Source organism: Danio rerio, chromosome 6 (assembly GCF_049306965.1).
Source record: "Danio rerio strain Tuebingen ecotype United States chromosome 6, GRCz12tu, whole genome shotgun sequence".
Lineage (NCBI taxonomy): Eukaryota > Metazoa > Chordata > Actinopteri > Cypriniformes > Danionidae > Danio > Danio rerio.
Genome location: NC_133181.1, coordinates 32,564,923 through 32,585,009, shown reverse-complemented (window position 1 = coordinate 32,585,009; position 20,087 = coordinate 32,564,923). Strand labels below are relative to the sequence as shown.

General features: G+C 33.9%; 1 protein-coding gene and 1 long non-coding RNA gene across 52 annotated transcripts in view; one reads left to right on the top strand and one right to left on the bottom strand.

Annotated features, from left to right (window-relative positions):
• Positions 1–20,087, bottom strand: part of dlg1a (discs large MAGUK scaffold protein 1a) — a 220,569-nt gene that overhangs the window by 7,736 nt on the left and 192,746 nt on the right. For 15 of the 51 annotated variants that reach the window (XM_005165898.6, XM_005165899.6, XM_005165901.6 and 12 more), the window contains 6 exons: positions 14,272–14,448; positions 12,641–12,707; positions 8,190–8,289; positions 3,729–3,770; positions 2,515–2,565; positions 2,318–2,419 (listed from right to left, as the gene is read on the bottom strand). In XM_005165898.6, the coding sequence (XP_005165955.2) occupies positions 2,318–2,419; positions 2,515–2,565; positions 3,729–3,770; positions 8,190–8,289; positions 12,641–12,707; positions 14,272–14,448 (539 nt within the window). 51 annotated transcript variants of the gene reach the window in all.
• LOC141386296 (uncharacterized) lies at positions 3,941–15,012 on the top strand. The gene is made up of 2 exons (XR_012408007.1): positions 3,941–4,075; positions 14,236–15,012. It is a non-coding gene; the product is annotated as an uncharacterized lncRNA (long non-coding RNA).

Below are 20,087 nucleotides of genomic sequence, written 5' to 3'. Positions count from 1 at the left end.
GTTTACCGCACACAGAGATTAACTTTAATTATTTTATAGCTCTAAACTTCAAGCATGTTGCTTGAGTCTATTTCTGTCCCGCGACATTTGATTCACATCAAGATTAATTAGCCTAAATCTGAGGTAACAAATGAACCATTAGCCACTTTTAGTTAACAAAACAAACTTTACAAAACAAGTAACATATCGAAAACATGCGTTATTTTCAAGCGGCAACCTCCCGCTCTCTCTCAGGAAGCCAATACGGAAGTAACTAAAACTGCAATTCATCCGAAATTCCGCTAGTCGTGGCCGCTCCTGGCTCCAAAACAGAGCAAATTTTAATTGAGCCCACTGTTAGAATGGCCAACTTTAGAGCAGAAAAAAAGGTGTTTACAGCCTGGTACAAAAAAAGATTTTGGTTAATACAGCTAATATTACCCTTCATGACAACTGTGAGGGGGGTGAATTTTTTTAGAACTCATCCGTTTCCTTTATATTAAGTTATATTAAGTTTGCATAATTAAGGGCGTGGCCACTTGAGTGACAGCTAGGTCTCGTTGGTCGCCGTCACGTCACCTCAGCTGAATCCTGCAGATTAGCCACTGAACTCGGTGTATTTATCGTATTTCTGTGTTGTTTTATGTGGCTTTACACAGTCAACTGCCTTTTGGACTTGTTTCCTACACTTATTTGATGGAATGTCATGCTGAGTGCACTTAATTGTGCTCACAAACCATTCACGTGGCCTCCGTTTCCCATGTGAGTAAAGTTACATACTTATATACCATCTCTATACATGTATTCGTTTTATTTAAGATCATTTATCGTTTATATTTATATTTAGAGCTGTAATGCACTCCAGAATCTGACAGATTGATTAGCTGTAGGCTCTAGAACAGTCATCTGAAGTGTTGTCATACAGTGTTATGCTGGATTTCATCAATAGTCTTACATTAACTAACACGGACTATATCTGAAGTGTTTGGAAGTAATTCGCGTTTTCCTCCTGTTGAAAAACGTCATAAGAACAATGTTTAGTGGCTCAATGTGTTACAGCAGTGTTTTTAAAAGTCTAAACACTTTATTGATATAGTGTACAATTAAGCACAAGTAGTCAGAATACAAACGAGTCACAGGTGATAAAGTATTAAGCGTTTTCCCAAAGTAAAGTGTGTCTGAACCAGGTCCATGCAAACTGTCAGCAGGTGTCTGTAGCTCCGCTCACTCTCCGCCTCTTTGCCCTTGTTTGGTATCCCGCCGTGGGTGTGATGACGCGCGAACAAAATGGCGACGGTTGGCCACGCCTACCTGTGGCTTCTTTTGCGCTCTTTAAAAACCTATGGGTGACGTCACGGACACTACGTCCATATATTTTACAGTCTATGGTTATTTTACACAACTACGAACACATTTTTTAACACATTTGTGATAGCTATTCTACCAATGATGCAGCATGGGCAGATTCCTGAGTTTGTATTAACTGAAATGCCAACACAACAGTACTGGTCTGTAAAAGTGCATCTCTAGCGCGTATCTGCTTCGCAATCGCCGCTGCCGCACACCTTATTTTTAGGATCTGATAACCCGATGCACTAAAGTAAACATTCTAAGCACTGCACCGATGTGATCATACTCTTCAGGGAACAGCCGGTGCTGATCATGTAATTGTTAAGGGTAAAAGTGTATTTTTTCGCGTACCACAAGAAGGAAGCCCGCGTACCACTAGTGATACACGTACCACAGTTTGAGAACCACTGGTATAGATAAAACCACTGATGTTTATGGCAAAGATGAAAATCATTATCATATGCATTTAACTTGACGCTCAAACATAAAAGTTGTAGGCAGCAATTACATTATTTAACCAATAGGTGGTGACAACCAGCCATCAAAAATATGCCACAGAATAATTCTTCAAAAATGATCCATCTAGCAATGAAACTTGAAGTTTCATGAGTGAATAACTGAATAGTTTCTGAATAAGTTCTGTTTGCCAAAACCAAATGCTACTTGCAGTACTGTTTTTATAATAATTGGAAAACAAACTACATTTGGCTAACCAAAATAAATGGACCAATCCGTGACTAAAAAACAATAATGTGATCCGAACTGTAAGATTTGTGATCAGTCACACCCCTATTATACATGTACAGTATGTGCTTATAAGTCAAGAACACAGCATTTGTGGCTGCACTTGCAAACTGCTTAATATCTGAGTTAATGCTATACAACTGATGATCTGCTAATGCTTAATAAACGATTCATAGTGTGCTGTTCTTATGAAGTGTTACCAATAATATTTGAGGAATAAACAGAACGATGATTATAAACTCACGGGGAACACATGATCCAAATTTGTCTGGAAACTCGGAGATGAGATCATCGTTGATTCTGTCTTTCATGGGTCCAAGGATGATGACTGGACGACTGTAACTCACTGTAAAAACCACAGTGATAGTTACACAATGGCAAAGTGATGAAATCTAGTGTATTATAAAAAAGAAAACTTGAAATATTCCGCAAGACTCTCACCTTCCTGTTGTGTGACCGTCTCATAGGAGAGAACATAATCTTCCTGTCCACCTAGAAAAGAGAGAAACTGACATGAGTACTGTGGAATTAAACCGTAAGAGAGTTTCACTTAATCAACATGCATTTAAGGTTAGCTTAGAATAATACCCTGTCTTAGTGTATCAGGTTTCAAGGGTTATGTACATTTAATCACGTGTCATGTTTAATTTTAAAACTAAAATAATGACTACAATATAGTTGTTACAGAGGACTGAAGGTTTTGAGAAGCATCTTTGAGAATTTCGTTTTTATGATGGCGTATTTTGAAAAATTTTGAAAAACAAAAAGATTAATCTGACAGTCCTCAGACTATTGAACAGTTAACTGGAACATGTCCATATAAATAAATAAATATTAAACTAATGATCTACTAGTAGATCAATGACTACATAAAAAAAATTGCACAGAGGTTATTGAATTATAAAGTCCAGTGTTCAAATGATTGCTTTTTCCTCTGTGTTCATGATTAATAATTTCTAATATATTTTTCAGTCACCCTAAAGCAGCATGCGTGCTTTTGCTGTATCTCTTTTTCACTCACTGTTCAAATGAGATGTATTTGAGCGGCATGTAGCACTACATAAAAGTTCAAGAGGTTTTTCAGACCACTCGATGTGAACGGCAGCCCGTGTTTTACAAAACCGCTGACAAAACACAGACTCAAAACATGCTCAAGTGACTGTGACATGCTATTTGAAGGCTGTAGCAAAGTGCAAATATAACAATCACCTGCTTTAGCACACAAAACCAACAAGAAAGGCCCACTAAAAATAAGCCTCTGTTTGGTAAATTTATATATATATATATATATATATATATATATATATATATATATATATATATATATATATATATATATATATATATATATATATATATATATATATATATATATATATAATTATTACTTTGGCTATTGCATTTTAACATCCTCCAGTTTTAAGATTAAAATAAAATCATTATTTTTTAAATTCAACTGAAGTCCCAAACCACATCTCTGATATAGGTTTTTATTAATAAATCTTTTAATCCTGCATGTGTGTTTGTGTGTGTGCGTGCATATAACTATATAACAAAAGAAACACAGTGGGAAATAAATCTATTAAACACAAACAAATTAAAGATATTAATTCAATTAAAAACATCAAAGGAAATGAAGGGAAACACACACTTACGGAAACTACTTTCACTATCGCTGGCATTAGACGTTACATGCTCTGAAACCATAAAAGGGGAAAATGAACACCACAGGCATAAAAAACTAAAGCTTTTGAGGAATTGAACAGAGGAGAGCAGTCACCAGCAGATGGCAGTGTTAAGAACCGACTCGGAGGCTTCAGCATTGTCAATTTGTTATTAAATTGCTTTCAGGCCACAACATTTCAAAAGATCTGACAGCCTCTGAATGAACACAGTCTTAACACGGTCATGGTGCTCTGAACACTGATGGACAGAAGGGCTTCACTCCACCACCAAACAGTGGATCAATGTAGAAATCACAGAAAAGACATTCAGAGTCATGGTAAATAATCTTCTCACAATCAACCAATCAATCATGCGCATCTTAACCCTCATGTTCTACTGTGATAGGCTGTTTTCACTCTGTAATTCAAAAGTTTGGAGTTATTTGATTATATAGTTTAATTGTTAGCATTATTATTATGAGACATAAATTTATAATGTACAGAAAACTAAAAATAGTTCATAATGCTACTGTTTTTACTTTATTTTGGTTAGATGGTTATAGAACAATATATTTCCTAAAAAAAATACCAAACATTTAGAACTGCAATATTTAGGCTAATAATATACAAAAAAAACAAAACAAAACATTAAAATTGTCATTTAGATGAGACGATAAATAAGAGCATGAGGGTTAAAGGGATAGTTTACCTAAAAATGATAATTCTGTCATTTCTGTCACTCTCCCTTGACTTGTTCCAAACTAGTTTTGAGGGTTTTTTATTGAATTTTTGTTGAACATAAAATAAGATATTTCAAAGAATGAAGGAAACCTGCAACAATTGACTTCCATATTAGGAAAAACAAATGGGAGTCAATGGTTATAGGTTTTCATTTATCTTCTTTTCTGCTTAACAAAGCAAAACAAAAACTCAAACTGCTTTGTAACAAGTCAAGAGTAAGTACATCATGGCAGAATTTTCATTTATTTGGGTGAACTATGCCTTCAAATGACTTCTCACCACAAAATTATTTGCATTGAATTATTTGTCTCCAAAACGATTTGTTTGCAAATCATCAACCAAAGCGGAATCCCTTACACCATCAGAAGAAAGTACTAAATCTGTCACTGAGGTAGCATCATTTCAATAGGTAAACCTTAATGTGTCAATATGCATTCTTTAGTGACAAATAAAGATACATTATATTATCACTGGTAAGAGAGCGGCCTGAGTGACAGCATTCTTCTGAGAGTGTAGTACATGTGTCAATGCTGATATGGTAGTACATGTGTCAATGCTGATGTGCTGCGGGTGGTTTTCCAGGCATTGCTAGTATGCAGATTCTAGATAGTCGCTTACTGGTTGCTTAAATTTGAAAAGTCTACATTTCATCATCCATCAGGCAAAAACTATACACTGAATAAAAATACTGATTTCTTAGTAAAGGGAATAAGGAGGGTGGGGAAATGCACTGCAAAAATGCTTTTTGTTTCACTTACAGTTTTTGTCTTGTTTTTAGACCAAATATGCAAAAATTCTTAAACCAAGAAGCATTTTCTAGACAAGCAAAAAACTGTTTTGTTTTCAGAAATAAAACGCCAAAATACGTTTTTTTCCTTAAAACAAAATAATCAGACAACAGGGTAAGCAGAATAATCTTGTTTTGCTTTGACATAAGATTATTTCGACTACCCCATTATCAGATTATTTTGTTTGTTTTAAAGGAAAACACACTTTTTTATCATATTGTTTCTGAAACAAGACAACAGATTTTGCTTGTCTAGAAAATACTTCTTGATTTAAGACTTTTTAGATGTTTGGACTAGAAATATGTAAATAAAGTAAAAAATATATATATAATATAATTAATAATACAATCTTTTTGCAGTGCACTTTGTGTTAAGGGTTTGCTCAAAGTATTAAACTATGGCTTTTGATAGCTTTTACTTCTTTCATCAACCAAAATCATTAGATGAAAATTATTTACTTGAAGTACTTAACTTTTCCATCATCAGACATTAAACGCTTAATTTTACCAAGTGTTGTCTTCAAGTTTTTAGTTTAGAGGAATATAATTTATATCTCTGTGACTGCTTGATCTTGAACTGCTTGAACTGGGCTGCACAGTTTGGACAAAAATTTCATTACATTGTGTGTCTAATGGGATTGTGTTGCCATACATTGTAATTACAATTTTTTTTTAATTTGCAATTTTCTTCTGTGGTATATCACTATGCTCGTCTGGATTTTGCCAAGTATGATGCGATCCTGAAATAACATCTTTGTTGATCCTGGAACATAATTTTTGTTTGAAAATGAAATCCATACCTATTCCCTACCCACAAACCCAACCATAACTGTAAATTTTTCCCCAAATCAGAGGGGAATAAAAGCAATCATGTAGAAGTGCATAAACCTAACCGTAGGCCTAAGCTTAACATAAATGGTAAACGTATCCCATAATTCTGATTGGCTAATTGGAATGTTGTTCCAGGATCAACATAGTTCATAATTAAGGAACATGTCCTATCAGGTTAGCATTATTATACAGTATGTATACTATTTAGTTCAGTGTTCCTCAACCACGATCCTAGAGGACCATCAGCTCTGCACACTTTCCATAGCTGCGTCCCAAATCGCATACTTATGCACTATTCTACAGCATTTTGTAGTATAAATAGTGCAAGTAGTGTGTTCACACTGAAAACTCTAAAAATAATAAGTGCACTTTAATAACCCGGATGATGGACTCATTCAGCCGCTAAAATGAAGTGTGTAATGATGGACACTTCACGCACTCAACGACCGCAGGTTTGCTTATGTAGCGGAAAGGGGTGGAGCTATCGGACACACATGTTGTATAACTTTATTTATTTTGGATGGTGAAAGCAAAATTCTCTTACGAGAGTGATTATAGCGCCTACCGATGGTGAATGCGGTTATACTCACGGCAGGTATTATTTGATAATTTGGTTGTTTATTTCACTGATTTGGCAACCGTCAAACGTCATCAGGGAAACGGGTTCCGCTCAGTAAAAAAACATTAATGTGCCATTTGGGACGACACTACATGCATATACTGTACTATCCTGTTGAGTGTGTAAGTGCATAAGTACATAGTGCATGAGTGCATAGTGTATAGTGTGCCATTTGGGACGCAGCTCATGTCTCCTTAACCAAACACACCTGATTCAGATCATCAGCTCATTATTAGCAGAGACTGAAAGACCTGTAATGGGTTTGACAGACAAAAAAGACATCCAAAACATGCAGTGTTGGGGGTTTTCCAGAAAAGGGGTTGAAAAACACTGATTTAGTTTACCCAAAAATGTAAATTATGTTATTAATCACAGACTTATGACCTTCCTTCATCTTCAAAACAAAAATTAGACCTATTTTGAATGACATCCGAGTCCAAGGGTCAAAATCGATCCAGATATGATTTATAATCATCTTTACATTTTAATCAGTTATGCAGCTTTATTTTAATTTAATTATTACTAAACAAACAAATGCCCATTTTTGAAACCTTACCTTAAACACACATATTGTTCGGTGCTAATTACTAAACACATTTTAATGCAAATCTTAAAGGGATAGTTCACCAAAAAATGAAAAATTCCTCATCATTTACTCTTCCTCATGTGGTTTTTAAACCTTTTGAGTTTTTTTTTTTCTTATAATCACTAATGATGATATTTTAAAAAAATGATGATTGATGATAACCACTGGCTTACTGTATGTAGTAGGATAAAAAATACTATGGAATTCAATGGGTACCATCATACAGCATTCTTCAAAATATCTTCATTTGTGTTCAACAGAAGAAATAAACTCAAATAGGTTTTCAACAAGTGAAAAGGATGACAGATTTTATTTTGGGGTGTACTGTGTCTTTAAGAGTGACTGATTCAACTCATCTGAACCATGTTTTGGCCATAATGGGCAATGAACGGCCTAATTATAGTGCCAATCAGCAAACTTTGTGTTTTATAGTCGACTTGACACAAAAAGGTTGCAGAAGCAACACATTTCTAACAGAATATCTGTGCTAAACGTGCAATTTTAAATGGGAATGATGGGAGTTTGATGGGGCCGGTGGGGAAGATCTGCTGGAGCCTTTGTGGACTTACTCAAGCCTTTGTCGTCACTCAGGTCCTGTGGAGCAGTCAGCAGAGAGCAAGAAATGGGAGAAAACCACAAAAATAACAGTGATTACTAGAACAACATATGTGTTCTTACCGATGAACATCACTCCCACTTTGCAACAGACTTTAAGTGGACATTCTGTTCTCGCATTGACGCTAAAGGAATGGACTGAATTTGCACAAATTTTCAGTGTTGTTGCATAAGCAGGAGTTTTGTTCATCAGTTTTGGCTTAGCCGCATGTGGCGCTACCCCGTCCTGCACTCGTCCAGTGCTTTTTTTGTGTCCGCAGGTCGTGTACTTACGGTCCACATCGCTCGTGTCCTGCTCACCGGTGTCCTTGTTCTTGGAGAAAAGGAATTTTCGCGAAAACAGGGTCTTTCTACGCTTGTCATTGAGTGACTGCTGGGAAGGAAAGGGAGGGATGGAGGGAGGGAGGGAAAACAAAAAAGGAAGAACAGATGGAATGGTGTTGGGTGTCTAGTTGAAGTATGATCAAATGCCCAACTTAACAGATGCCCATGTTACTGACTCTGTAGCCATCGCCATCCAATAATATAAGGCTGGAATGACAAAAATCAAATCAAATCTTTTTTTTTGTCACATCATCAGCAGCACGTGTGCTATGATGAGTGAAAAGCTTAAATCACTGCTGCTGGAGCTTTTAGATTGGTTTGGTGATGGCAACAGACCCAGTAGAGTTTATGAGGGATTACTGAACATCAGATACAATTAAAGGGTAGTAATAACCACAACCAAGGTACAATACTGTTAGTAAAGTGAGTTTATAGCAGGGTCATAACCATCACAGACATTGAGGAGTGTTAGAAGTTTAATGTTTAGGCTTGTTTCCTTTAGTTAGCTTCAGTGACATAACATCAGTTGCTCAGTATTTTTCTGATATTGCCATAATTGAATGCTGTTGTGACAATTTGTGCTTGAATTTTGTTTAGACCTTTCCCTCTTATTTTGTCATATTCGTTGGTACTTCAGTGGGATTGCTCAGTGTGACGAATACTGTAAGTACTAATTATGGCGCATTTCCACTGAGCAGTATGGTTAATTTTAGTACAGCACAGTACAATTTGGTACGGGTCATCCTGTTCAGGCTTGCCTTTCCATTACCAAAAGCACTCTTACTTGGTAGGCGTGGTGTGTGGCATAAAGTTGCAATTGGCATCTTTCTAGTTTGAATAGGAAAGCTCTAAGGGTTGTTGACATAAACGTGTAGCAAGCAAACGCAAATAGAGAATAAAAGCTGATTTATACCCAGGACTATAGATTACACAAGACATGTCACTCAAATATTTTTGAATGGGGGAAAGTGTTACGGTCAATATGGCGAATGAAGCCCCGCCTACAGTTATCCAGTTACTATGACCATTTATGTGAAGCTCCTTTGACACAATCTACATTGTAAAAGAGCTATACAAATAAAGCTAAATTGAATTGAATTGAATACTAGTACAGGAGCCAATCATCACTCACTATATGGCGAATAAAGCCCGCCTTCTAGTACAGGAGCCAATCACCAATCGCTATAGACTGACAATACTCCGTGGGAGGGGCTCTGACAAGACGTGAGTTTCTGCAGATTTTGTGTGATTTGAACGTTTAGAAATGAAACTAAAGGGACAGTTGCTGTTATTTAATTTCATTGGTGATTCCTAATATAAAATTTAATCGTAAGCTTGGCAAGCAGTTTTGGAGAATTTGATGTTTCCCCATTCAAACAGAATGCCTGAGTATACTGCCTGAGAGGTGTTTCAAAGATAGCCGCCGAGTGAAATGACTAGCCTTAAAAGGACTTTGTTTATACTCTATGCGTCCACAGGATCGCTTCAGTGTACCTGACAAATATGACGCCATTGCAGTGTTGGCGAAAGAGTGTGCACAACTTCATTTTCACTGGGAGTGTGCATGGCATTTTTGTAACTTCGCACATAAGTCTAACTTCACCTTTTTGGTATCATACTGTTGTGCTAGGTATCAGTTACAAAAGTGGTACTGTATTGGTACTGCTGTCAATAGAGACAAAAATAAATGTGTGCCATTCTTGGGTCATTTTTATTTATTTATTACCATTTTAAAAGTATTGATTTGCCACTAACATTATTTAAAAAACCTAAAAAAAATACCCAACTGTAGTTTTGATGCAGTGCAGTGGTATATCACATTCCATAACAAACAGGTCAATAGGGTGAGAGTACATTTACTGGGGCTTTTCTAACGCACCTAAACATAAGAGCATCTACTCAATGAAAGCACCCTATCAAGTGCATGTTGACCTTACCACCTTTGGAAGTGTTTGAAAGTGAACACTTTTGTCAGCATTTAGGCTTGTATTTAGCAATGTTTTCTTGTAATCAGATTGAATACACTTCAATAGCACTTAAAAAACATGGCCTGAGATGATCAATCAAATCAAAGGTGGCAGAGATGTACTGTTCACAGATATCAAAGGATTTTTTTTGGTACAGTGAAAAAGTGAGCTAAAATGCAAATAGCTAATAAAAATCTATGTTTGGAAAACTTTTTGAGAAAAAACAAAATCCGGAATGAATATGCCGTGAGGCGAACTGAACTTTTTATCAGTTTTTTTTTTTTTTTTAATTGAAGACCTCAAATCATTTATTTGACATAATTTGCGCTCAAATTTTGGTCCCCTCCCAATGTTCAAGTTATGGTTATGGCCTTGGTTAGATAACACAAATCAAAAACATGCACTTACATGCACTAACCCTTGAAATTAATTAACCCTAGTTGATTTAAATGATTACAATTGATTGAAAGGTTAGGAAAAAGCTACAATAAATAAGACACAGTAAACGGATGAAGAGATGAGCAATGTGCAGGAAGAGAAGTGGAGAGCAGTTTGACGTCAATGGCAAGCGTATACATTACAGTACAGTTTATCTTTTGTGTTTTCTGAAATGTTCATGCACTCATGCTGCATTAGTGAATGCAGTTGAAAATGCGAAGAGAGTAAAGAGTTGATAATGAGCTGATCCGGTGCAGGAGTTTGCTAAACCTGCAGTAATACTGCTGCAAAGACTAAAGAGTTACAATCATTAGAGCTGGGCGATATATTGTATGATATATAGAGAATGAACATTGAGAATTCTGGCATTCTTTCTTTTTGTAAGAATGTGGATTGGGTTACACTAGTTCCACATTTCTTAATGATGACAGTTAAAATAGTTGGTAACCCTATTTTGGTATAAACAGGCTATATTGTATGTATGATCAATTGAAGTCTATTAGAAGAGAGGGAAAGCATGCATAATAAAATCTACAATAAACAATAAATTAAATAGGTAACACTTTATTTTGATGGTCCATTAGAGTATTAGTAGACTGTCTGCTTAATATCTGTTGCTACTGCTCCTTCAAGAAACATTTAACTGACTATAAGAAACTTTGCAAGCACATGTCAACTTACACTAACCTTAATCCTCAACCCAACAGTCTACTTATAATCTAATGAGAATTAGTTGGCATGTAGATGCAACGTAACTTAAATTCAACATTAAAACCATCAAAACAAAGCGTGACCAATAAATAGTATACTTTGGATAAGAAGTATGAGTATTAAGAAGTAATATTAAGAAGTAACACGTGCCATGCTGTATATAAAAGTGTAACATTTACAATTACATTTTGTAGTATACAATGCTTAGGAATGCTTTATATTGGTAATAATGATGGTTATATTAGTGAATATAAAGGGAACATACATAAGTTAATATATTTACTTGGAATAATATATAAACTTCATTTTTAACACAATATTTATTATGTTTATTTTTATCTTATATGCTCATGCAATACCTACTGTATTTAATTCAAACAGAGTACATATAGAAATATTGACAAATATTATTATAATATGAAAAAACAAATTATATTTTGGTTAAACACTTTTGGTTAAAAGTTCTTATCTTATTTTTTTATTTCTTAACCTAATATATTAAACATTTTAATATATTATACATTTATAAACTTGTATTTCCTGTGATGACAAATTACACTTTTTTAATCACTCATTAATTTAGTCTTCAGTGCCACATGATCCTTCAGAAACGATGTAGATTTGGTCCTTTATATTTTTTAATTCATATTTCTGTGGAAATTGAAAACTGAAAGTTCAAAAGAACTACTTTGTTTAAATGTGAATCTTTTTTTTTACCATCGTTACTAATTGTGACCAAATAATGCATGCATGCTGAAAAAAAAAGTATGATACATAATTTCTGCCATATCGTCCAGCCCTAATAGTCACATGCGGTTAAGACAAACATGTGAACAAACATACAGGATTAGTACACTACATCCAGTAAAAGAGAGGTGAATTCAGTTCCCAAATAGAAACTTTCAAACAAGAAGAATGATTCATAACTTATATGCATCATTCACTACTGTTAGATTTTGCACCCGCCAGCTGTTAGTTGTCCTATGTGAGAACAGATTTGGCTTTTGAAATGTCACGCAAGACAAAGGTGCAACAAAATGTTTCTAATGCTGAATATCTTGTTAGCACTTTTCATCTAAAAATACTATCAAAATACCAGTGTTTTAAAATAGACATGCTCATCACTGTTTTCAGATTCTTGATATGTCGACATGACTTTAAGTAAACCAATTGACATTTTTTTACACAAAAGGGACATTTATAATGTATTAGTGTATAACATACTTAAAAGCATGTTTTTGTCATGCCAGACATGATAAATATTTAAGCAGCAAACTCTCTTACCGCTTTGTCTCGAGATTTAGAGTTGAATTTGACCGTCTTTAACCGGGCTCTTTCTTTTCTTTCCACCCTGAAGAGGAAAAACAGAGCTAGGTCAAGTTTTTTTCAATGTTGATTTCCAACAACTGTACCGAGTTCATTAAGTAAATGTACAGAGTGTGTTGAATGCTGCAAGATATATTTGCAGAATTACATAAGTACATAATTATAAGTCATTAGGCATGCAGTGCTCAAAAGCATGAAAACAGTTTAGCAAAACTAGAAATTCCAACTTGTTTCTAAAAATACGAATCATTGCTGACAGTGGCGTGTGATCAGTGGGGAGATGAGAGAGAGGTTCATTTTTAACATGAGGTGAGAAGTCAATTATCAGCAAACAGTTGTGTGGAGAGAATGAGAGAGGAACGCTCACAGCATCACACATCAGAGCTGAAGTTTAGGGCTTTAATTAGACTTTGTATGGTCAGGTGGCCATAAACCCATGACTTGTATTAAAATAAAACAGACATTGTCAGTCCTAAATCAAATTTCATAGCAAGGATCTCCTTTAAAGTTCTCTGTTTTCAGAAATGCTGTTATCAAGCAAACAGTCATTCAAAATGCATAAAAAGATTCTATTTTTGGCTAAAAATGTTGACGTGAAAATGGTCCCCAGGTCTGTGACAAGAGCAAAAGAATGGGGTGGGGGCATAGACAGTTTAACAGGATGTTAGGATTAAACTATTATAAAAACTGCTAGTTAAAAATAAAAAGTATTTTACACCAGCCTAAGCATTTAAACGAGTATACTACAATATATATATATATATATATATATATATATATATATATATATATATATATATATATATATATATATATATATATATATATATATATACTTACACAGTGCTCTGCATAATTGAGTACATCCCATTTTGAAAATGAATATTTGTATCCATTTCTTAGTGAATATAGGCAATGTATTTTGGTGCATTTAAACAAAAAAGATTTATTAAACGGTAATATTTATTAAAATAATATTTTAATCACCAAACATATTTGTAAATGGAAAGATAATACAACTAAATTCAAGTAAAGTATTGCAATAAAAAAAAAAAGAAATACAACCTACAAAATTTCAACTAAATTTTTAGATTTTTTTTTTTGCTTCTCTTGATTTTTCCTCTTTTTAAAATTTGTATTTATTATTTTTCTATAAAGTTTTTGGGTCGTTATATACGTTATTTTGTTAGATTAGCTCCAGATTTGGCTTCAGTACTGACTAAACTAATGCACAAATACAACATTGTATAGCTTCCTAATAAATAAATTAAAAGATAGATTTGTGAGAGGTGTACTTATAAATGCTGGGCACTGTATATAATGAACACTACAGATATATTTGTGTGCTCATTGTTCATTAATAACAATGACAGTACCATGCACAGTGGGTGAGAATTAAATCTAAATGAACAACAGCAGTGAATTGAAACAGAAGAACCTATATAAGAAACATTAAAAAAAAAAAAAGATTAAGAGCTGTGGGTAATGTGCCATTAAATGTACAAATTGCATGATTAATGGTAAGGAAGGTTAACCAAGCTTTCATTTGTCAGCGTCCTGTGCTCTGGAATCCATGGGGGACAACATACCTCTTCTTGCTGGGAATGACGCCCATCTCCTCCATCTCGCCATCTGTGGTCACATGTCGTGCTTGCCACCACTCCTCGTCTGAGGCATTGAGGACGTGCAGGATATCGCCAAAGCGGAAGTTCAGCCCCTGACTGGGCAGGCCGGAGTCTTTTGTTATGTCATAATCAAACAGGGCTCTGAAGGAAGAAAAATGTACATTAATATATAATAGCCCCATTTATATATATAGCCCCATTTGCTGTTTAACGGATAGAAGGTTTTTTTTCAGCACATTTCTAATCATAATAGTTTTAATAACTGAATTACTGAAAACATTCTGCAATAGCAGTTTATTAAATGCACTCTCCTGAACTCATTGGCCCACAGATTTCCGAAGACGTTAAGTAGGCCACTGCTGTTTTGTGCATGTGTGCATGTGCGTTTAGAAGAACTGGAGCTGAAGTAACTAGCCGTCCCAGCTCTTGACTAGCTTATCCCTGTTTCCTCATCAATAATGAAGCTCTTCCAGGAAGAAGCCAGGCCAGCTGTTAAGCTTTTGGGACTTTAAGGAAACATACAGACCCCAAAGCCTTCGTTAAAGCACATAAAGAACTCTCATTTTAGGTTTTGAGTAGATTATTTCTATATGGTTGCATATAGTTGCTTAAAGTGTAATAAGCTACTTTTGTATCCTTGTGTCCTTAAGTATATATTGTAAATGCTTTGATTAAATATCAGAACAGTCAAATTTATACTAAAACAGCCAGTTGGGCAATTCATCTTTTCCACAATATTAACTAAATGCTCTGTAGTACCATGTAGCACAAAAAAAAGATCTTCTACAGTATATGCCTAGTTTCTACACTGTAAAAAAAAAAAGCAGAGTTCCACAGAATTCATGCAAGTTGTCCCAATACAAATTCATGAAGTTAATTTAACTAATGCAAGTAGATTGAATATAAACCAATTAAGTTTTCCCAAAAAAATCTACATGAATGGTGCTGTTTCAGCTCATTATTAGCAAGAATCCTTTGTAAGATCAAGAAAAAGAAAAGAGGCAAGTCCTGCATGTACTGTAAGTGGCTCTGCATGTCCTGACTTTATGCCAAAAAAATACTGTGAGCAGCAGAAACGCTCCACAGAATAAATTGTAAGCCTAAAATGATCGCAGTTCACCTGCAGCCATCAAAGCAAGTTGTTTTGACAACTAAAACAACTTGTGGTGGAATAAATCTTTTAAAAACAACCCTTAAAATTTCATTTTATAAAAATAAAAGCTTGTAAAAAACCAAACTTGAGCAAACAAGCAGATTCACTATGTCGAATTAGAGACAGGATAAAAGCTTACAGAAAGCTCTTGGGCAATTGCAAATGGACAATATTGTACGAGGACAAAAAGTCTCACCTGACAAATAGTGTGGTCAGCATTGTTTTGTATGTTTGGTAGGATCCGATATATGAAAAGTCATAAATGCAGTTTTTTCTTTCAGTTTCTGTTAAACAATATGACTATAAAATAAAATGGCTTTTAATGGAAATGCTAAACGAATCAGAACAAAAAAAAAAAAAAATGTCTTTCTTGATCCAAACTGAACTACATGTTTAAGTGTTAACACACTCTAAATAGTATCACGCCAAATATGCTGGCTTGAATGAGGAAAACAAACAAACATTAGAAAGAAAAAAAAAACACAAGTTGAAGATTTTATCATTTCATTAATAAATAAAACAAAAAGATGACCAGTTTCCCTAAATAAGATGAAACATTTACAAACTTGACATACAGGTTTTTTAACTTTACAATAAATTCTTTAAAATTATACGTTTAGAATAAAAAGATGGAATTGAAATATAAAAAAGCCTATATATAATGTACATAATATTAAAAACAACCGCAAAATTTTGATGAAATATGCTATAAATGATAGTTATTATAAACACCAAGTTTACCACAAACTGAACTTATTTTAATGTTGGAAATGTAAATAAATTTGAATGCAAACGAATGCTTGTATTACTCTCTCATTTGGATCAAATCTAAATGTGTGCAATCTTTTGACATATTTTGCTTATGATCATCAAAATTATTTTCAAAATTCATTCAGGGAAAAAAGAAAACTTTATAAAGCCATTACATTTTCTTAATTTCTATCATCATCTGCTTCCATTAATCACTGACTACACTGCTGTCTATCCTAGACCAATTTAGTTTGAATTTTTGTTTTTTTTAATAGCCTGCTTAATCCCCCAATTGATCCAAACTTGTTTGAGTATTTTTTTCTCTGTTAAATTCCAAAAGAGATATTTTGAAGAATGTTGAAAACTGTTAAGCACTTACTCCCATAGTATTGTTATCCATCTATAAATGTCAGCCAGATTCTAACATTCGTTAGTGATTATTTTTTTATTTGTGGGTGAACCATCCCTTTAAATGTCTATAATTATGTGAGGATAAATAGTGCATAAAAATTTTAATTCTGTCACAATTTACTGTATTTTTCTTCTTCTGTTGAACACAAAAGAAGATACTTTGAAAAATGTTGTCAAATGCTTTCATGGTTTTTTCCCCCTTCTGAGAAAGTTGGTGCATCCCAGTAACCAGCATTCTAAAAAAAAAAAAATCCTTTTTTGTGTGTGCTCAACAGAAGAAGGAAACTCAAAGATGCAAAACTACATGAGGGAGAGTAAGATTAGGTCATTTTCATTTGTAGGCCTCTAAGCATTTACACACTGGTAGTTAATGATAAACAGAATAAATTGTAAAAGCTTAATATAGATCAATATTGTGGTAGTTATGCATTAAATATAATGGAAGATTAACAAAACATTACAGGTTTATTAACATTATTTACAACGTATCAAACTTTTACAGAATGAATAAGCAGATGATTAACAACTATAGTCTTGTTTTTAATGTTATCAGCTGTAACTCACTTTACTAATACTCTAAAGAGAATTAGTTGAACGTAATTGCAGAATATGAATAGATTGTCTGCAATTAAAATTGTTTGATCTCTTAAAAACCCTGGATTATTTTAAACCTGATCACTGGATTAAATGTTTTAAAAAAACTACATAATGGCTGGATTTGTCTTTATTTTATTAATATGGGTAACAAAGACAATTTAAAGCTTGATTTAAAGCATATCTACATTACATTTTCATTTGAATACCACGAGGATAATTTCTAGCGTTTTCAAGCTATATTTCTTCATTATCAGCTCATAGCAACTGGTGTGTTCATGAATAAATTTTGTATGATTACAGACCGTTATAATCATAAAACTGAGTGATTTTATCTTACATTATTATCCCAATTGCACTGTAACATTTTCCTAATCCATATATAAAACTGCATGAACAACATGCGCATAATATGGCTTGAGCTCGATACCGAGCCATCTGAAAAATGCTGTATTGTTTTGAACCAGTGAATATGCATGCATGTGTAGAGAATCAGAGCCCAAGGGCTTTCCAATCCTCAAAATGTCAGAGCTATTCTTAATAAAACATAAGAACAGCAAAACTGAGAGCTAAAGAATAGTCAAACAAAAGCCAAATATGAGGAAAACATCAGCAGGCGTTTCACAGAACAATTAGCACCATCTATCTTTGTACTGTCTATCTAACTCACACTAGCCAGGGTAGGCTAGGAGCGATGAGAGCCTGTGAACATACAGTATGAAGGTGAAAAGATCAACAATGGCTGCAAAAATATGGCAAACTCTCAGTCGGTGTAGAACCCTTGATGCTACTGGCTGAAATGATGTGATTCAGTCTAGTGTGAAACCATTGGCCTGAATGTTCTCAGAGCCACAAAAAACAGTCACACTTCAGAGAATCACGTTCACATAAGGGGCCGATGATGACGCAGTCAGCGGAAGACAAAACAATACAAACATACGAACGCACAAACAAAGCATTTTCAAACATTAATGAAAGCTATAAGATTAGAGATGGATTTTTCAGAATGTATTTAATGTATTTATTATTTATATTAATTTATTATTTCACTATCATTTAATGAATATTTACATTAAGTATTGCATTTATATATAATTACAAAAAATATTTTATTTAATATAATTTTTAAAAAATGTTTTTTGTTTGAACTTAGAAATGGATCCGTTCAGGGTTTCTAAATCTCCTAAAATATCCGGGATTTGGTTTTGGGTTTCGGTTTCTAAGCCGTCGTCATTTCATGTGTTCTTAATTAATTAGAATTAAGGCTGCATGATATTGACAAAAACTGACATTGTGACATTTTGTATTTCTGCGATCCGTGCTTCCCACACATAAAGTTCATTAGGGCAGGCCCAGGTATTAGCCCAGGTATATTAACGGCTGCCCAAGTATATTTTGTGACATTTATTTTTTTATTATTATCATCCTTTTACACTTTTTTTGTATCCGCCCAATAGCCAAACATTCACGACAGATTAACCACTGGAAAATCTCTCACCCTACACGTTTCTTACTTTTCGTTATGTGTGAGTGAGAACTGCCAACACTCCCATAGACAGTCTCACAGTCTCACATGCAGAGGCCCACAGAGACGTGCCTTTTCGGGACTTAGAAATGGGTCCATTTAGTATTTCTAAATGTCCTAAAATGTCCGGGATTTGGCTTTGGGTTTCGGTTTCTAAGACGTCGTCATTTTTATTTTAAACCTGGTTTACTTTCACTTGGCTGCACAATTAACAGCACGTGCACAGCAGCAAGACTGAGAGAAACGTTAAATGATTAATTCTTTGATTTAAACGACTCAGATAAACTTTATTTACTCAGAAAGGACGAAATTACATCTTTACTGGATGCAAAATGTTCATACACCATTAGAAATAATCATTTAACTCATTTGCCTTATTTAAATAACTGACACTTTTTATTCTTGTAATTATTATATTTTTTTGAGATTTTTATTCAATAGATGTTTTGATTCCTTTATGCCATTTATTTCTCATTTGCTGTGTTTTTTTTTTTTTTTGATGATTTTGATGATATTTGATAATGTTGATACTCTATTTTACATATTTTATACATATCTAACATACTTTGGCAATAATGTACAAAATGACAGCAGCAGATTTTACCCAATTTCTTTTTTATTTCAAGAGTTTAAAATAAAAAACTGTGTATAATAAATAAAAATATTGGTAAAAATCTATTTTTTGTTGCATGTACAGTAGGTAACCATGTGCCATGTGTAAAAGGTGTTTTTCAATCCGGCTACCACAGCAAGTATATTTCTAACCTGTGGGAAACACTGTATTGCGATTTGAATATAATTTCCTAGGATGATTTAACTCTAATTTGGAAGAATTCTCAACTTTACATTGATAAGGTGTGTATGTGCTTAAAATAAAAGAAATTACAAACATAAATCAATACATTAGAACAAACAAACTCTACAATGTGCTTCATTGCTGTCTAAAGAGTCTAAACAGTATTGAGGTACAGCAATACAATAATCAACACAGCATTGTCAACATTTAAAGTGGTTCAAAACCACCACAAAATCAAAGATGTCCTAAACAACATCTATTTATATTTTGCAAATTTTTTTCATCTTCTTCAAATGTTGACTACTGTCTTCATTTTTTTTAAATGAATACAATAATTTTTTTAAACTACAAATTTGATAATTTCTTATGCACATAATGGGTTTAAATTATAATTATAATCCCAAAACAACATTGCAGACATTGCGATGTGACTATGGCACATTCGTACATTGCTATAACGATGCTGAAACGATATACTATGCCACCCTAATAGCAAGTTTAATATATTATCTACTTATTAAATTATTATTACTACTACTTATTGTTACTAT